General features: G+C 39.7%; 1 protein-coding gene across 5 annotated transcripts in view; it reads left to right on the top strand.

The window, feature by feature from the left end:
* Gab3 (GRB2 associated binding protein 3) overlaps nucleotides 1-19,302 on the top strand; it is a 57,814-nt gene that overhangs the window by 17,440 nt on the left and 21,072 nt on the right. For 3 of the 5 annotated variants that reach the window (XM_027923017.2, XM_027923019.2, XM_071606849.1), the window contains exons 2-5: nucleotides 13,457-13,760; nucleotides 16,558-16,777; nucleotides 17,297-17,775; nucleotides 18,973-19,028. In XM_027923017.2, coding sequence (XP_027778818.1) covers nucleotides 13,457-13,760; nucleotides 16,558-16,777; nucleotides 17,297-17,775; nucleotides 18,973-19,028 — 1,059 coding nt within the window. The remainder of the gene's footprint in view (nucleotides 1-13,456; nucleotides 13,761-16,557; nucleotides 16,778-17,296; nucleotides 17,776-18,972; nucleotides 19,029-19,302) is intronic. The other 2 variants (XM_027923020.2, XM_071606850.1) reach the window with 1 other exon arrangement.

Below are 19,302 nucleotides of genomic sequence, written 5' to 3'. Positions count from 1 at the left end.
GAAGCATGCTGGGAAACCCTGGCTGGGGTGGCTCCAGATCTGCTGCCTCCATAGCTAAGGGCTGGTGTTGGAGTAGAAACAGGGATCAAAGTTGATTTCCTTCCCTTGCAGAGCACCCTGTCTTGTTTACTTGTCTTTCTCTCTCCCTGAGCTGTTAGCCTGTGAGCACAGGGATTGTGGTGGGCTTGCTCAGCACCATCATTCCCAGGGGCTTGGAATGGGAGACATCAAAGTTGGGGTTCCTTTCCTTGTGGGTCATGTGCAGTGCCTAAAAACACACTGTCTTCCTGCCAAGTAGAGCCTCATAAGAACATCCCATTGACCTGCAAAGTGCAGGACAGAAAAGCCTTCCCGTCCTCCCTCTCTGGCCCTGAACTTCCTTCTGTTACAACATCCATCATGCTGTATTGTGATTATTTGTTTGACTTGCTGATATCTGTAGCCCCAGTACTTAGAAAAGCATTTTACTGGAGACTTTCTATCCAAGTTATTCAGCCCTTCTTGTCTTCTCTATGGATAAGAATTTCAACTTGCTTCATGCCAAGATAAAGCTCTTGCTATTACTTACTAAATGGCGGCAGCAGCAAAATGACAGCAAGGCTGTTTTCTTATCCCCTCACATACCTCTTTTTTCCTATGCTTATTTCAGTTCATTGCCACTAGGTCATGACTTCCTATTTCACAATAAGTGAGTCTGTTATGTTGTGGCTTTCAGCACTGACAAGAAATCTGTGGTTTGGGGTCTTTGACCATGAGAATGGTATAATTACATTTTAAACCAGGTTCAAATACTAATCTAACCCCACCCAAATTTTCATACCAAATGAGAATTCTAACATCACCTTGCCAAAAGAAAAGGTACACTTCACCCCTAAAAAGTCATCCTGATCAATATTATAAAGTAAAAATGAGATGAACATTATTGTCAAATAAACCTCCAAGACAGATACTTGACTCAAAGTTTTTATGTCTAAGTTCTTTCAAACTTTAAAGAACAGATTACTCTGGGCTGGGGCTGGGGCTCAGTGATAGAGTGCTTATCTTGCATGTGTGAGGCACTAGGCTCAATTCTCAGCACTGCATATAAATAAATAAAATAAAGGTCTATTGACAACTAAAAAGTATTTTTTTTTTTAAAAAAAGAACAGATTACTCCTATGCTCTTTTTTTAAGAAGAGAAAGACTTAAGCACTTTATTTATTTATTTATGATACTGAGGATTGAATACAGGAGTGCTTTACCATTGAACTACATTCCCAGCTCTTTAAAAAAAAAATTTAAATTTTGAGTCAGGGTCTTCCTAAGTTGCTGAGGCTGGCCTTGAACTTGTAATCCTCCTGCCTTAGCTTCCTGAGTCTCTGGGATGATAGGCATGCGCTATGGTGCCTGACCTATCCTCTTGAAACTACTTAGAGTAAGATGCAAACTTCTTTCATTCATTGTATGTTAGTATGACATTCGGTAAGGAGTTTAAAGTACACAGAAGAGAACTGTAGATCAATGTCTCTTAATATACATATTAAAAATGAATTCCAGATGTACTACATTTAAATGTAAAGAAAATGAAATGATATAAACTTTATAAGAGAATGTTGTTGAGTACCTATCTGATCATGGGAAGAGAAAAATTATCTAAACATGACTGTTGAAGAAAAATTATAAAGGAAGAAACTGAGATATTTGCTATATAGAAATAAAATACTTTTGGGACTGGGGTTGTGGCTCAGTTACTTGCCTAGCATGTATGAGGCACTGGGTTCAATCCTTAGCACCACATATAAATAAACAAATAAAATAAAGGTATTGAGTCCATCTACAACTAAAAAAAATGAATAGAAATAAAGCACTTTTGTTCATTCATTTACTCATTCAACACATATTTACTGAGCATCTACTATGTGCTGAATGCTATTTTAGTTATAATATAAACATAATATCATGACAAAGTATGAAGGTTTTTATTTTATGTGGCAAGCAAAGAGTTCATATCCTTCTATGAGAAATCTTTTTTGGTTATTAGGAAAAGATCAACATCACAATTGAAAAAGTGTCCAAGGATACTAACAGCAATTTACAGAAGAACTATAAAGGGCTGGGTACCATGATACAGGCCTGCAATGCCAGTGACTGAGGAGGCTTGAGTCAGGAGGATTGCAAGTTCAAGGCCAGCATCAGAATTTAGCAAGACCCTATCTCAAAATGAAAAATAAAAACGGCCAGGGATGTAGCTCACTGGTAGAACAGGGACAGGAGATAGGGACCAGGGCATGTCTTGCACTGAGGCAAACCTGATATTAGTGTTCACACAGTAAATGAAAAGTATGACTGGTTACTGTTGTTGTGTCCAAGCTTGTTGATATGTTTTGGACCAGAGCTCATGGATTCATTCAACAAATATTTTCTGAACCCTGAATTGCACATGTGTTCTTGGAAGGAAAAAAGGACATTTGGATCATCAGTGAGGAGGCCAAGGGAATTTGCCTGAAACTGTAAATAATAAAATTCTACTTTCTAGCAGATGTTCTTTGAGCCAAAAAAAATAATGAAACCAAGTTGAAACTGAGAATGTTCTCTCTCTGAAATTAAGAATTCACTCCAGGTATCAGAGTATAAGTTAGCTGAAAGATCCCTCTGAGGTCTTAGCTTTGCCTATACTAAGACAGGAGCTTAAATAAATATTGGTGCCCCATGGTGTTCTGGGTGGAGTGGTTTCTGTTGATTCATGGTTATATGTTGGTCTGAAGCTTGGAAGTTTTGTCAAGTTCCTCTAGCTAGAGGAGGACATAAAGCTGATGAACCTCCCTGTAAAAATCCATTGGGGGCCTTAGCTGACTATTGAATTTCCAACTAACCACAGGTGCTGTGACCCCTTTCAGGATTGCCCATATAATCCCTTGTCGTCTCTTTGCATCCTCCCAGCCTCCCATACTCAGGCTCACATGGAACACATAGGTGTTTTAAGAATAAGGTTTAATTCAAAATAAACCTTCCCTCAATTTCAGCTGATTCAATACATTCCTTTCTTCCTGGGGATCTCAGTTCCTCTCAAATACCTCACCTATGGCCTCAGTCTTCTGGCATAGCTAAGCCCTTTGACCCAGTCAAAGGTTCAGCCACACAAAAAATAATGAGAAATTACCAGTCAGTGGATGACAGCTTCTCATCACGGCACACAGTGTGTGGTTAGGAATAAGGCTGAAATAGATGATCTCAGTTCACATATTAGCTTTTACCTTTAGGAAAGTTAATTAACCCCTCTGTACCCCAGTTTTTGCATACATATATAATAACATAGAAACAATATGTACTTCATGTGGGGTCCATGTCAGGAGCAAGTGATGTGATTTAACATCTAAAACACTTAGAACAATTTTGGAGCATATTGTTAGCTTTTGTTAATCCTACTGCATATTTTGCGGATCTGTCTTTCTTTGGTCTTGGTTACTCTGGTTGTGACATCTTCTTTCAGGTGGAAGGATCATATTTTTCATTGTGGTAAAATAAGCATAACATAATATTAACCATATTAACCTTTTGCTATTGTACAGTTCAGTGACATTAAACACATTTATGATGTTGTGTAGCTGTCACTACTATTTATGTCTAACACTTTCGTGTGAGGATACTTTTAGAAAGGTTATTCTCATGCTTTCATGTGTTTTTACAAGTACCTCTGTTTAGAATCACCTCCTCTCTGCCATTTTGGTCTGGCTGAGCTCAGCTCCATCATTGCTTCCTCTATATTATAGCTTCCTTGAATCTTCATCCAGATTTGATTACCCCTTTTATGTTTCCACTGCAGTTTAGACTCAGTCTATCACAGAATTTACCAGAGTTTAAAATAACTGTTTATTCCTGAGTTGATTTCAGCTCATTGTTTCAACCCACTACTTTGTATCCTGATCCTGTACCTAATGTATTGGTGACCCTCCCAGGTTTGTAACACCTGCAAATTTGATTAGCTGCTCTTAGTGACCTCTAAGGTTCAGCCACACAAAGAATAATGAGAAATTACCAGGATATGCAGTGGCACTTAGTTTGACAATACATGAGGAAGGTCAAGTTCATGTCATGTACTGAGGCTGTGCTTGAGCATAGCTCTCTTGTTACACTTATCTCTGCTGAACATTTCTCCTCAGGATTCCTCCTCCCAATGCCCCCCACAGCACAGAGATACAGGAATTTTCTGCCTCTGTTGACAAGCTATGGAAATAGATCATGTGGGCCAGGCCATCTCCAGGACAATCACAGGAAGTTATTCCATGTCTGGGACAAGTCCCAACTCTATCTGGCAGGGAGCAGAAGGTTACAGGCCATCAGGCTGAAGGGTCACCAGCAATTCCAGGGCCCGTGGCCCTGAGCCAGGACAGAGAAGTTCAATGTAACCTGTCCTGGAAATTCCCAACCCACTGCCCTTGGATTCCATGCCCTTTGTGGTCTCCCTTGGCAAGGAAGTGGAAGGCAGAGGGAACAGGCCCTCTTGAGTAAAGCTCAGCAGAAAATAGAAGGTTAACCAGAATTTGATTTCTTCAGTTTTTACCTTTTGCAACTCATAAGTACAGCCCAAACTTCCTGAGTGCAGCAAGGTGTAAGCATGGAAAGAAAATGGTCTCTTAGCTTAGAGGAGCAAGTTTTGGGTAGTAACCAAAAATCTCCAAGTTGTTACCAAATGTTTTCTTTCATTTCATGCCTTGGGATACATCCAAGATTCTTAGAGGCCTTACAAATTGCAGTTAATAATTGAGTTGTTAGTTTTCCTAAACACTAACTAGCTTTTACTAAGCATGTGTCATTAGCAACACGAGAACAAGAAAAACACAGTAGGGGAAACTTGTTCACAGTCAGAGGAACAAGGATGAGGAAGGATGTAAAAGGAAATGAAAAGTCAGTAAATCAGACAAGAGCAAGTCATATTCCTCTTTCCCTTTTTCCTCTCTGTTTTCTGGCGTCCAAAGAATAATGTTTGTATATGAAGAGACAGAGTATTCCACTTTGAGGAAACAGCTTGATAGTTCCATGTGATACAACAGTCTTTGTTGAAAGTGCTCTAACATGTGACTTTGAGACTAACTTACTCTGTCACTCTTGCTTTCCTCAAAATACCTTCCAGTAAGCTGCAGAATATGGCAGGAGCAAGCAGCTTGAAAAAAACTACCCAGTAAAGTTTTAAGCTATCTTGAAGGGTCACCAATCAACGTTGGTGTATATGTACCCTCTTGAACACTGAATGGGGATTCATGAGACTTGAGTTTCAGATTTACTATCAGTCAATGAGCAAACCATTTCATTTGTCTGAGTGCCAGTCTCTTTATCTGGAAAATTTGTATAGTGGCTGCATTGATCCCTTCAAACATTTATGAATATAAGTTTATAAACTTATAAGAGAAAAATTCTATCAATGAAAGTTCATATGCCTTTGTTCCATGCAAGGGTCTCTGAGTCCTTGATAATATGTTACATGACATTACATGCCAATTGCAAAGCAGAAACTTGGGATTCAACCTGTAACCCTTCTCCCCCATTGCCCACATGTAGTTGGTGACTCAGTCATATTAATTCTGTCCCTAACTTGACTTGTGTCTCTAGCCCCTGCCACCTCTATAGCTTCATCTTCTGTCACTCTTACCCTCCTGACAGGTATGAATTTGTCCATGTAGAATACTTCATGATGGTATTTGCCTAACACTTGGATCCAGTAGCACACATCCTAGAGCATCGAATTGATTTACATTTAAAGGGATTATAGATATATTTGGATTGAAAGCAAGCATCTTATTTTATGCTTTTTATATGTCCCACTTTTTCTACGTTTCTTTTTCTGTACTTTTAAAATCTCTCTTGGATTTAGTATCTTTTTAAATTATTATTTTGAAATAATTTTATTTGGATGATTTTTGTAAAGAGACACTCAGAAAGCCAATTCATCCAGTTCCTTCAGTATCAGCATCAAGAGCTACAATAGATGTGGAGCATGATGGCACATGCCTGTAATCCCAGTGGCATGGGAAGCTGAGGAAGGAGGATTTTGAGTTCAAATCCAGCCTCAGCAATTAGCAAGGCCCTGAGCAACTCAGGGAGGTCCTGTCTCTAAATAAAATATAAAAAGAGTTGGGAATGTGGCTTAGGGGTTAAGTGCCCCCGGTTTCAATCCCCGGTACCAAAAAAAAAAAAGCTACAGTAGGTGTCATTTGTTGTATGTATGTGTCCTCATGTATCCATGTATACATGTGTATAGCTCTGTTCAAGACTGCTAAAGGTACATTATGTACTTTAGGGACTAAGACACATGTCATTCCTATTGTCCTAGAGCATGTAATTTATATCGGAACAGGCTAAGTTTCCAGGGAGAGTTGGAAATCAGTTAATGTTCATTGGCTGTGGCTTGGTTTCTAGGGTTATATTCTGCCTCTAATTTCAGATATTCCCAAAGTAGTCCACTTCCAACTTTATACCTCTCTTCATATGTGAAAGTGAGAAAATCCTGTATTAGGCCAGTTCACACAACCTGGAAGCCACTGAAAAAGTGACACTGAAGGAGACCAGCACCTATTCACAATCTGAACAATCAGACTCTGAGCACCAAAATCCTGGATCCCTAGACACCTTTAGGCAAGGACAGCACAGAGCATATCCATGGGTCAGGAGTGGAAGAGGCTTGCATAGTTCCTTTTGGTAAGTTAGGAAAAACTGCCATTACTGAAATGACAATTTTGAAGGATCAAAACCAATAGCTCCAAGTGCAGATGGCTGTCAGTTTGCTCCCTCAGCCCAAGTTGGCCATGGAGGCAGGTTGCTGACCCATCCTGTGCACATGCAAAGGAAATGATTTCATAGCTTAGGGATTTCAGCACTGCAGAGGGGGCAAGAGGCCAATTCTGTTGAAACAAAGGGACAGTAATCACTTTTGCCAGAAAAGCAGTTTAAATCAGAGGTGTCTCTTTACAGCCTCAGAGGCTTTCAGGATGTTTCTCCGTTCATTTCAGTGTCTTTTGACAATGGATACAATCCAGATGGACCACTTCAATTTTATTGGAGTGAATTCTGGAGCCAAAAAAGTGAAAATTGCTATAACCTAGCCAGATTTATTTTACTGTGTAAGAATAAGTTTGAGTACAAGAATAAAGTGCTCAACTTCAGCCTTTATAGCTTATCCTACTAATTGATAAGTGCTCATTTTAGGTAAAATCTGGGAAGTCATTACCCCATCATTTTCACACTGAGTTTAATCCTGAGCAACATGCTACAATGTCTGGATACATCATTTGCTTGTTTTGAGTTAAAACTCTTGGTACTAAGCCCCCTCCTCCATCTAGACCCCCTTTCCTTACTGAACTACACACAATCTTCCTAATTAGTTTTATCTAGTCTTCTTTCTCTTAGCTATCATTCATTTGGTGATTATTTACAAAATTGTATTTCCAATCTGGATCTTTCCAGTGAATTTCTGACCCATATAAACAACCATCTAACTGACATCTCTACTTACAAATCTAAGAGTTCTCTCAAACTTAACACAGCCAAAACAAAACTTTTGATTTCAAATCTCTCAGACTCACTCCTCTACCAGCTTTCCAATGTCTCAGAAACATTAGAGTGATTCTTACTTCTAATCTCTCCATGCAAATCATTAGCAAGTTCTGTTGCCTTTACTTCAAAGCATTTTCTGGTCTATCCATTTCTCTCTATGCACATCTCACCACAATAATTGTAGCCTCTCATCTTCCCATATACACTCTCAACTCCCTGCATAAATTTGTTATCAATGACCTTATAAAATCACAAATAAGATCATATTACTTCCTTGGTTAGCACTGTCCAAAGGTATATGATCAAATACTACATCACCTATATATTACTTCCTTATACCTAGTGTTTTTCTTTCTGTGCTTCAGGTTCACTGATCACCTCTTCAGTATCTGAGATGGTGTTATGCTCATCTAGTGAATTTCTATTTCAGATATCGTATTTTTACCTACACAATTTTCATTTTTTCTTGTCTACATCTTCCATTTCTTTCAAAAAAATATATATGTATATATATATATATATATATTTTTCTTTAAGCCGTAAACAACAATAGCTGTTTAAAACTTGTTTTCTTCTTATTCTATCATCTCTGTCATTTTTAGGTCTCTTTCTAATGACTGATTGTTCTCTTGGTATGCATATTTTTCTGCTTCTTTGCACTTTTAGAAGCTGTACATTGCAAATATTATATTGTTGAGTGGAGTTTGTTGTCTTCCCTTAGAAAGTGCTGAACTATGTTTTAGAAGGCAGTTCAGAAACTTGCAGATCAGCTTGGTCATTCTAAGGCTACTTTTTACATATTTTAGGGCATATCTAGAATAGCCTATACCGTAGGACTAATTCAGCACTATCCTACTTCTAAGGCACCTTTCTAGAGTCTCTACTGAATGTCCCAGGCCTCTCCATTCTGGCTTTTGCACTTGTTTCATTGGATTTAATTCTACCCACATACATGTTAGTATTCTAACAATGCCAAAGTCTCCTGAGAGAACCCCTATTCAGATGTCTGTAGTTCTTTATCTACATAGTTCCGTCCTATTTAGTCCTGTTTCTTGCAAATTCTAGTCACTTCAACCACCCAGAATTCTAATCTCTATTTTCTCAACTCTGCCAGATCACTGTGGTCTGTAAAGTGCCTACAGGCTAAAAGCCAAAGTGGTCATAGGGCTCACCTCTTTTGTTTCCCTTCCCATAGAGATCACAGACCTGAACTGACTCTCTTCCAATGGCTGAAAGCAATTGTTTCATATATTTATTTGGGCTAGTTTCTAGTTTATTTTATGGGTAGGAGGCAAGGTCAGTGCCAGGAGCAGTAATATGGCTGGAAGTAGAAGTTCGCCTACGTAATTCAGACATACAGTAAAACTTGGGAAATGTATTAATTTCTTAGGGCTGCTGTAACCAAGTTCCAGAGATTAAGTGGTTTCTACAACAGAAGTGTATTGCCCCACAATGTCTTCTCTCTGTGCATTCCTGTGTTCCAATTTCCCTTTTTATAAGAATATCAGTCATATTTTTATTAAGACTCATTCTAATGACCTTACTCTACTTTGGTAAAGACTCTATTTCCCAATAACATCATATTTTGAGATACTGAGGGGAACCAATGACAAAATTTAGATTCAAATCTCAGTCCTTCTTCCCTGGATAGTATGTACTTTCCATCTACTTGCCATGCACAAGACCCACTTTAGCCTTATGGGCATTTGCATCTTTGTTTACTCTGATGTGTGCCTTTCAATTGAGACACAAATTCGTATTTGTAAACTGTGAAATTAGAAAGTTGGGTTGTTTCAAAAGGAGAACAATGTATACTGTTTACCCTCAGAGATAGTATTCAATTATTTCTCTAACAATTCCATAAAAACTAATAGACCCATGACCTAAAAACACCTTCCTAAAGGAGTTTGGTTTAACCTCCATCCAATTCTACAAATGAGCACAAACACTTTTCCACAAGGTACAGGATGTTACAGGTTTTTGTTGTTGGAGATGATACTAGTGGGGTGGTAATGAGTCAGCTTGGTGGCTGTGACAGGAAAGGCTGATGGGAAATGGATCTTTTGCTGGTCAGAGCTGGAAAAGTCCTCAGAACTCATCATTGATAATGGTGGGATATGGGCTCTAGAAGGGCAGACATAGCCAAGGGTAAGTGGTACTATGGCCAAAAGTCACATTGCCATTTTATAAGTTACTTTAAAATAGATAATATTCTGCCATCCATTTCTCATTGGTTCACCACAATAACACCATTTAAATTGTTGTTATGTACATTTATTACAGATGATAGGACTGAGGTTTTCAGAAGTCAACTTGCTTGTGAAAACATGCAGAAAACCAAAAGGAGATTCAAAATTGAAATGCAGGTTTCCAGACTTTCAATTCAACACCAACCATCCTTTTGCTTCTCTGAGTTTTAGTTGTAGGTACTTGTTTGTATAGTGATTCTGCTTTCTAGATGCACTCGACCTAGGTTCATCTTCATTTCTCTTCTAAACTGTAGACCTCACCCTTTTCCAACTTGGCTTGCCATGTCACTTATGACCTTCTCAACAGAGGGGGCCTGAGGAGAGAAGGTGAAGTGCAGCACTCCTACATTTATCAAATGTTAACGTTTCGCCAAGAAGAAGAGTGGGCAGCCCTCACATCCTCAGGTTCTCACACCTTCTGTTCCAAACTACTTACCTCTATCCTTTGCTCTCTATAACTCCTGACCCATCTCTGAACTTCTTGGATCTAGACTTGTCTCTTATTTACACCTCAATACCCATCCTCATGCCCATCAGTTTATGCTGGACCATAAGCTCAGACCAAGTACTTCCTTCCTCAGTCTATGAGCTAACTGACTCCCTAAAAACCATGGCATCTCTTTTCATTTACATGCATAGTACCTGACACATAGTTGACACTCAGTAAATATTTACCAAATGACTCTATGAATATTCCCTGTTTTCAGGAGTTGTTTAAATTTTTTTTTTACTCATAAAAGAAAGCACAAATATTGCAATTCACAAATATTACAAATAATAACTAAGACAAACAATTATTATTATTGGGTGAATCTTGTTGTAATTACCAACCAGAAGCTACTGTTCTGACCTGTGCAGAAATCTCTTCTTTGCATTTTTTGTTTTTATTACTCTCATGAACATCTCCTAGACACATTCTTAATAATTTGATATCTTTGAAATCTCATTTAATCTATAGATTATTCCTCTGTTCTGTTATTTTTCTTTCTTTTTAAAAATGAATTTTATTGTGTATATTCAAGTTTATAACATGATGCTATGATAGTAAAATTGTTACCATAGTGAGGCATATTACCATATCTATCATCTCATATCATTATTTTATTAGTGACAAGAACAGCTAAATTTTACTTATTTAACAAAAATCCTTAATACAATAAAATTTTAAACTAGAGTCCTCATTTTATACATTAAATCTCTAGACTTATTCATTCTATCTGCTAGTTTGTATCCTCTGACCTGCATCACCCCATTTCCTCCTAAGCCTTTTGTTTCATTATCTCCCTGTATTTTTTAAAAACGGATTCCACATATAAGTGATCTCATACAATATTTTTCTTTTTGTGTATGGCTTATTTCACCTGGTATAATATTCTCCAAGTCCATCCAGGTTGTACCAAACACTATGATCTTCCCTTTTAAGGCTGAATAGTACTCCACTGCATGTACATACCACATTTTATTTATCCATTCACCTGTTTATGTACATTTCCGTTGTTTCCATACCTTGGCTATTGTGTATAATGCTAGAGTGAACACGTAGTGCAGATATGTTTAGAAAAGTGCTGATTTCTTTTCCTTTGGGCATTCAAATGTTTTCTTTGTAGAAATTTCTGTTTAGGTCTTTTATCCATTTGCTAATTGTATTATTTGTTTTGTGTTAATAAGTTCTAAGAATTCTTTATCAGTTTCACATATGAAACCCTTATCAGACATGTGGTTTGCAAATATTTTTCACAGCTCATAGGTGGCCATCTAATTTGTTGATTAATTCCTTTACTATGCAGAAGTTTTTTCTTGTCATTTATCCATTGAAGAGCCTGGGCCTTTGACCTCCTTAGCAAAGAGCTCCAAGGTTGCTTTTTTTTCTGTTTTGACAATAATCATAGCTCTTAGGTAGAGATGTAAGAACCTAAAGGAGGCCATGATGGTGATTTTGCATAATTTAGCATCAAGATTGCATAACATCCTATTTGAGTTCCTGTGTGATTATTCTTTTTCTTTTCTGCCCACACACCAGCCATCCAGCTCTGCTGAACTACTCACACAGAGCTTTTCCATCTTGATGCCTTTGCACAAGCTCCTTTCTCTGCCCTGCCAGTCTCAGTTTAGCTACCACTTCTTCCTGGAAGCCTCCCCAGACCACTGATCTCACAGAGATGTCTCTTTTGTTTGTTCTCATAGCATCTTGGTTTTCCCTATCATAGCACTTATCTCACTGACTGAAATTGTCTGCTTATCCATCTGCCTGCTTCCCCTGCTCAAGACTGTGTGCGGTAGGGCCTGTGGCTTGCTCAGCTTGGCTTCCCCAGTATCTATCTGCACAGTGTCCTGCATATTAGTAGGCTATTGATAGTTTCACTGTTGAGTGAATGACACAAAAACTTATCTATCATTCTCCCTCTTGCACTGAGAGCAGTTAACATGAAATTCGTTTCTGTGCTTAGTTCAACATCCTCTTTTGGAACCATTTTTTGGTAAATGCAACAGAGTTCCTCTTCACATTTCCCCACCAAAGTGGCCTTTGGAAAGTTTGGGGTACCTCAGCCCATCATGGATACTTTTGTTCAGCAGGCACACATGACTTATTTCAACTCCACTTTGCCCTAGTTGATGTCAAAAACCCATGTTTCCCACCTTTTGTGCTTCTAACCCCAGAGCAATACAAGTTTATTAAGTCATTCATTTTTCTTTGCCTCTTAGGTAATCTCCATGAGCATACAAACATACTATTATTTCTTTTGTCTTAAAAACATAGACTTAACCACACTGCCTTTTCCAACCCCTGAGGGCCAAACCTCTTCTCAGAGCTTTATATTCCTGTAAAGGCAGAACCAAGTTGGGGTTTACCTGCCCTAACCCAACATAGAGTGGCTGACCTCCTTCTGTTCACTGCCCCTTGCCATGACCTCAAAAGGAATTTTTGTTCTGAGGCATACTCATGGGTCTTTTGTAACAATTGACCTTTGCTTTCACTTTTCATTGCTTCTTTGGATTCTCTGCCACCTCAGATCTCACGTTGTCTGAGCAGGGAGGAAGTTGAGAACACTCCAACTGTCTTTTTCTTTTTCCTGGGCCTCTTGGTAAGAGCTGGTGGGCTTATAAAAGTGTCAGGCACAAATTAATCTAGAGATACAAAAGACTTCCTGTCCCATTGGTCACCATGCCTTCTGGCAGAACCCCATACTTCCTGCTGTCACACATGCCACTGCATGGGAGAGAAAACCACAGACCTATAAATCTCTCCCCTGGCATTTGCCAACTGCAAAATTGAGTTTCCAGTTGAAGAAAGACTTGCTGTTGGTCTGTTACCCTTCTCTATGCCCAATTCCGGCTACAGCAGACAGTAAGCACAATCCATGCAGGCTGGTCCAGTGGCATATAATGAGAGAGGGGTTCCTAAATATAAGAAGATGGGGAACTCAAAAAGGCTCTTTACTTCCTTCTCCAAACTGTGGGAATGAATTTGCATTGCTAAACTCTCCAAAAGTGACCCTTCCTCAAAAGCATACAATAAAGCAGACATAAGACAGGCCCTCGTCCTTTAATACAAAGTGTCTCATTATTGGAATGGCTGATTTGCTTCTTTCCTACTATCCTTGTCACAACATATGTTCTTGGCAGAGTCCAAGAAGTAGGAGAAGTTAGTCTGGTAATTCCTTGTTGAATTGCTTCTGCAGGCCTGGCGCAAACGCTGGTTTGTGCTCCGGCGGGGACGCATGAGTGGCAATCCTGACGTCTTGGAGTACTACCGGAACAAGCACTCCAGCAAGCCAATACGTGTGATAGACCTCAGCGAGTGTGCTGTGTGGAAGCATGTGGGCCCCAGCTTTGTTCGGAAGGAATTTCAGAACAATTTTGTATTCATTGTCAAGACTACTTCCCGTACATTCTACCTGGTGGCCAAGACTGAAGAAGAAATGCAGGTGTGGGTGCACAGCATCAGTCAGGTCTGCAACCTTGGCCACATGGAGGACAGTGCAGGTAAGAGCAGAGTTGGTGTCCTGTGTGCTAAGGGGTGGCCTGGGATGCCGTGCCTATTGGAGAAGCTAATGCAGAAAAATGTTGAAAGGTGCCAAGCCTTTCTCCTTGAGGGAACTTTAGCTAATTTATATCAGAGGTATTCCTACTTAATTCAGTACAATAGTGGAAATTGCCCTCTTTCACCTAATTCTAGGATTCAGGTCCAAATATGAAAGGCAGAGCCTGTCCATACACTGAGCATTCCAGGTCTCTGCAGGGAAAATAAGCTATAAGTTTTCTCTGAGCCATTTCAGGGCTGTGGAAGAAATTGACCCAGGAGGAGCCCCCCCCCCCCCCACACACACACATACACACACTTTACCCTTCCCATGTAATATGCCAGATATAACCTAGGATCATAATTCCCTTCCCGTCATAGATTTTGTTGTTGAGCTCTCACTTATTGCTCCATGCTCTGATCCTGAAAATATGTTATTCAGAATTTCCTTTTAGCTTCTTTGTCTAGTAGACAAAATTTTGCCCCTAAATCCTCTGGTCTACAGTTGCTTCAACATTTCAGTAGTCACTTTCACCATTTGCTACTGAAATATCTACATTGTAACACTAGGTGGCGATGGACAGTCAGAGTTAGGTCTTACTCTACCTCTACGGCCTTCTCTAAGGACAAAGTCCTTTTCTTTTCAAGAATTGGAGAAGCTTATTTATTGAGTGAGGCTATTGAATAACATTGGTGAACTTTGAGAGTGCTCAAGTAACAGGAAATGAAATGATGGTAAGTTCTTTATCCTTGGTATAACAGGTAAAGCTTACTTGCAAAGTCTGTTTCACATCCAAGAGTTACCCCAGTGACCCAAGAGGAACAGGAGTAAGTTAGATACCAGACAAAAATCAGAAAGCCTGCCCTGGTGTGAGGTTCAAGGAAGCCGGAAGCCAGAAACCTCCTCTTTCACACTCTTGGCTTTTATGAGAATATGAGGACAGAGTCCACTTCATTTGAAAACCATGGCAGAGTGACTTTTTTGTGGCTTTTCACATATAATAATCCTCCTTTTTCTGTGGGAGGTACATTTCAAAGACCCCCAGTGGATGCCTGGAATTGCAGATAATAGCAAACCATACACATACATACATGCACCATTTTTCCTATATATACATACACAAGTTTAATGCCTTTTCCATCTTTTTTAAATTTTTATTTTTTAGTTGTAGTTGGACACGTTACCTTTATTTTATTTATTTATTTTATGTGGTGCTGAGGATCGAACCCAGTGTCTCACACATGGTAGGTGAGTGTTCTACCACTGAGCCACAACCCTGGCCCCGCCTTTTCCATCTTAACTAAGCACTTATATACTATGATCATGACCATAACTTTTGCAGTTTGAGGTGCAACAGCAAAACTAGTACAGATTCATGTTCCAGGAGCACAGAATGATATGATATTTTATTATACTATTCAGAATATCCCACAATTGAAAACTTATGAATTTTTTATTTCTGGAACTTTCCATTTAATATTTTCAGACCAAGGTTGACTGCAGGTAACTGAAACTGCAGAAAGTGAGGGCTGGGGATGCGGCTCAAGTGGTAGTGCGCTCGCCTGGCATGCGTGCGGCCCAGGTTCGATCCTCAGCACCACATACAAACAAAGATGTTGTGTCCGCCGATAACTAAAAAATAAATATTAAAAAATTCTCTCTCTCTCTCTCTCTCTCTCTCTCTCTCTCTCTCTTTAAAAAAAAACTGCAGAAAGTGAAACAGCAAATAAGGAGGAATGACTACATAGAATTTGGTTTTGTCTTAAGCAACTATAGAATAGTCAACACACTGTGTGTGTCCTGGCTAGTAGCTCTGTTAAAATGTTTTTGCATATTAAGTTATCTTATCCCCTTACTGGTTCTATGGCATATGTGTTATCATGTCCACTCTACAGAGAAAGAAACTTGAAGAAGGCAAATTGTAACATGCTCAAGGTCCCAATGGCCAGGTAGTACAGCTTAGAGGCAGTTCAGGGTCACTCTGACTCAGGAATCCTGCACTACCAACTTGGCTCAAAGGAAAAATAAATGTAGGCTTTCATTGGTCTTTCTGATCTGAAGGTCTTATTGGCTCCTGATCCAAATTCATCTTGAGGGCCATATTCTTAAGTGATGGGTGAATGTTAGACTCCTTGAGTAACACAGGCTTTTGCAGTTATCACAACAACGTGTTTTGTCACTTCCCTTTACATCTAACAATTATTAGCATGATTCTTAATGTAAATGTTATTTGTCTGTCTCCTCTGCTAGAATGTGAACTCCAGTAAGGGCAGAGCCTTTGTCTCAGCTGCTTGATGAGGGTTAGAACAATTCTGGTCACGTAGTATGTGCAATAGCAGGGATTATAGATAGATAGACATAAGTACATACATGCATAAGTGCATATGTAAGTATATACATATAGATTTGTTATGCATAAATACATATATATGTATATTTGTTGGGTAGATAAACAGTGATACAGGGCTGCTGTGTAGGGCCATAAAAAAGCAGTTTGTAGACTATCTGCAGAATTTTAGGCCAAGAATACTTGGTTTTTTGTTTTTTTTTACTCTTAATGGATTCAACACTTTATTCTTGGAACATTGGCCTTCTTTCCCAGACATTGTTTATAGCTTAGGGAAATGGTCTCTTCCATCAGTACAAACACCAGCTGTGATTTGCATCTTCTATTTGGCTTCTTAGATGCTGTTTGAGAAATTTCAAGTGAATGTTATAGCCATTCTTAAAACACTAACCTGGGAAATGATTTAATCCAGCAGATTCCATGGAGAGCCTCTCTTACATGCCCTCCTCCCTCCAACCATCCTCTGCCAACTCCCTTCATACTGTCCATGCTGCCAGCTCCTCCTTGCCAAGAGATGACCCAAACACTAATACCATAGCCACTGAGGAAACCAGAAGTGAGTCAGAGTTTCTCTTCCTTCCTGATTATCTGGTTCTGTCCAACTGTGAGACTGGAAGACTGCACCATGCCAGGTATGCTTACACCTGGGCCTCTGAGCCCTATCTCCTAGCATGCTGTCCTCTGTTCACAGAGCCCACACTGCCTTCTCCTGCAGAATCTGTCTCTGAGATATACTCAATGTGCCTTCAAATCAGTCTGTTTAGTGGGAGTGTTTCCTAGTGGGTGTGTCTGCTCTCACCTCTCTTCTTGCCAGTGCTAAGGTATGGACAGATCACTATCAGCCACTATGAAAGATGAAGCATGCCAGATACTAAACAAAATGACTCATACATTTCAGCATTGTGGCTTTCATTTCTAACCTTACATTTTCATATGTATCTGATGCTTACAGGATGAAAAAAAAATAATAAACTTTTTTTTTTTTTTGCATCAAAGGGTTGCTGCAAAAAACCTGAGCATTTTAGAGGGAATGTAGCTCTACAAGTAGAACAAAAGCTGGTATTGGAGGAGTGGGAATGAGGCTAGCATGGGTTTTGTGGTGGGTGGTTGGCTACATTTCAGTCAAACTTAACATGTTTTTCTTCCCTCAGTCTTCCCACCAGATGTGATAGCTGGTCAAACTCAGACCGCTCACTGGAACAGACTTCATTTGATGATGTTTTTGTTGATGGCCTGCAGCCACTACCCTCCAGTAACTCGGTCCATTTCTCACGCCATGGGAATGGATCTCAGGAGGCATCTTCCATGAGGTCCCAGGCTATTATGATCTGGAATAGAGAAATCAATGGGCCTTCCAGGGACCACTTGTCTTCTTCCTCATTGCTGGAAACATCCTTAAATTCCACCATTCAGGTAGAAAAAAGTCAACTTTCCTTGCCCTGCGCAGCAAAACAACTAGATGTATCCAACACTCCACCTCCCCGCCCTCCTAAACCAAGCCATTTCTCTGAACGGCGCCAAGAGGAGCAGCACCTGTGGAGTGGGCACAGCACCAGCAAGAAACCAGAATGCACTCTTGTGCCAAGAAGAATCTCTCTTTCTGGTTTAGACCACATGAGAACCTGGAAAGGTAAGAGTCAGATCCTAAGATTCAGGTACAGAGAAAAATTTGGACTTCCCTGCCTGGATCCTTGTCACACCTTGTGTCCATATGAGGACTTTTCCCACTTTCCTTGCTCAAACCAGTCTTATCTCCTAATGGAGACCTTGGAGGAAGTGCACAGCTGGAGGGCAGCACTGTCCTGATTCTGGGTCCCCGACCCCCTCCTTTGAATTTGGCTTCCAGAGAGATTTAGATTGTCATAAAAGATAAAAAAAAGCTGGAGCCCTGGTCCCTTGAGATTGGCTTGCCTATGTGAGTCCTTGACCATGTAGTAGGCCTTCCACCTGAGACTGAGCTTCTGATGTTTGTTTGGGTCACTTGGGGACACACTTGGGGTCTCTGTAGCCTTCAGAAGGTGCTCAATGCAAGTCCACACAGCATCCTCAGTGTGGCTTTTTGGTACCTCTTCTTTACTAGCTTCTCTGGATTTCTTCATTTTCCTGCATGAACTGACCAACCTAAGCCTTTCCTTCATGTCAGCCCATCTCTCAGACAGACAACAAAAACTCTCACTGTTTCTCTCCATTTATCCAAATGTAATCACCCACACACCACACTATCTACCAAGGCTATGTTTTAAAGGAATTACAGAGAGTACAAAGAATGCAAATTCATTTTGAAATCTCTCATTCTGACTGAGGAAGTCACTCTGACACAGACCTCCTTCAGGGTTCCTAGAGATGTGATCATTATACACTTCACTTCCTTCTGACAATGCCTGTTAAATGGATATATGCCAATCACACAACAGGTCTTAATGTGCTAATGTGTGAACAGTGACAAAAGTAAAAATGAAAGAATAGGTAAGCATATGTTATAATGTGAAATGAATAAAGTCAGTAGAATAATGGAGTATGAAAATGAACCAATAGTCTGAGATTTAAGAATAAAATGAAGTAATTTGATATGTCAGTATGAACACAAATAGCTAGGTTGTGTTCTTTTACATGACAGCAAACAAAGATTAAAACTAATTAAAATAGGATTTTGACCATGAAACAAACACCAAAACAACAGGGATGAGTAAAAGCAGGGGAACGTGTAAAGCTTATTGTTCTACCTCTCTGATGCTGAGTACAGGTCCCTGGGGTGTACAGGGACTTAGATTCTAATTTCAATTGATGTTTTCCTGCAGTTCTCACCAGTCTGACTTGTTTCTTGCAGCTGAGGTAGAATGCCAATCCTTAAGACACCGAGACAAGCGGCTTAGTTTAAATCTGGTAAGTTTGACACTTGGGTTCCTTCAAGACTCAATTTAATCAAAAGTAGCCTGACTCATATATGATCCTTTTTTTCCTTTTTCTTTTTTTGTGGTGCTAGGGATTGACCCCAGGGCCTTGTGCATGTGAGGGAAACTCTCTACCAACTGAGCTATATCCCCAGCCCAATATATGTTCCTTTCAATTCTTTTGATATTCAGCAATCTGAATCTCTGAGAACCTTTCTAGTCTCTCTTTAAGACTTGAACTGGTTTGGGAACTTCTGAACTCTGTG

The sequence above is a fragment of the Marmota flaviventris genome, chromosome X (assembly GCF_047511675.1).
Source record: "Marmota flaviventris isolate mMarFla1 chromosome X, mMarFla1.hap1, whole genome shotgun sequence".
Lineage (NCBI taxonomy): Eukaryota > Metazoa > Chordata > Mammalia > Rodentia > Sciuridae > Marmota > Marmota flaviventris.
Note: the sequence above shows the minus strand (reverse complement) of the source record. Positions and strands in the feature narration are given on the sequence as shown.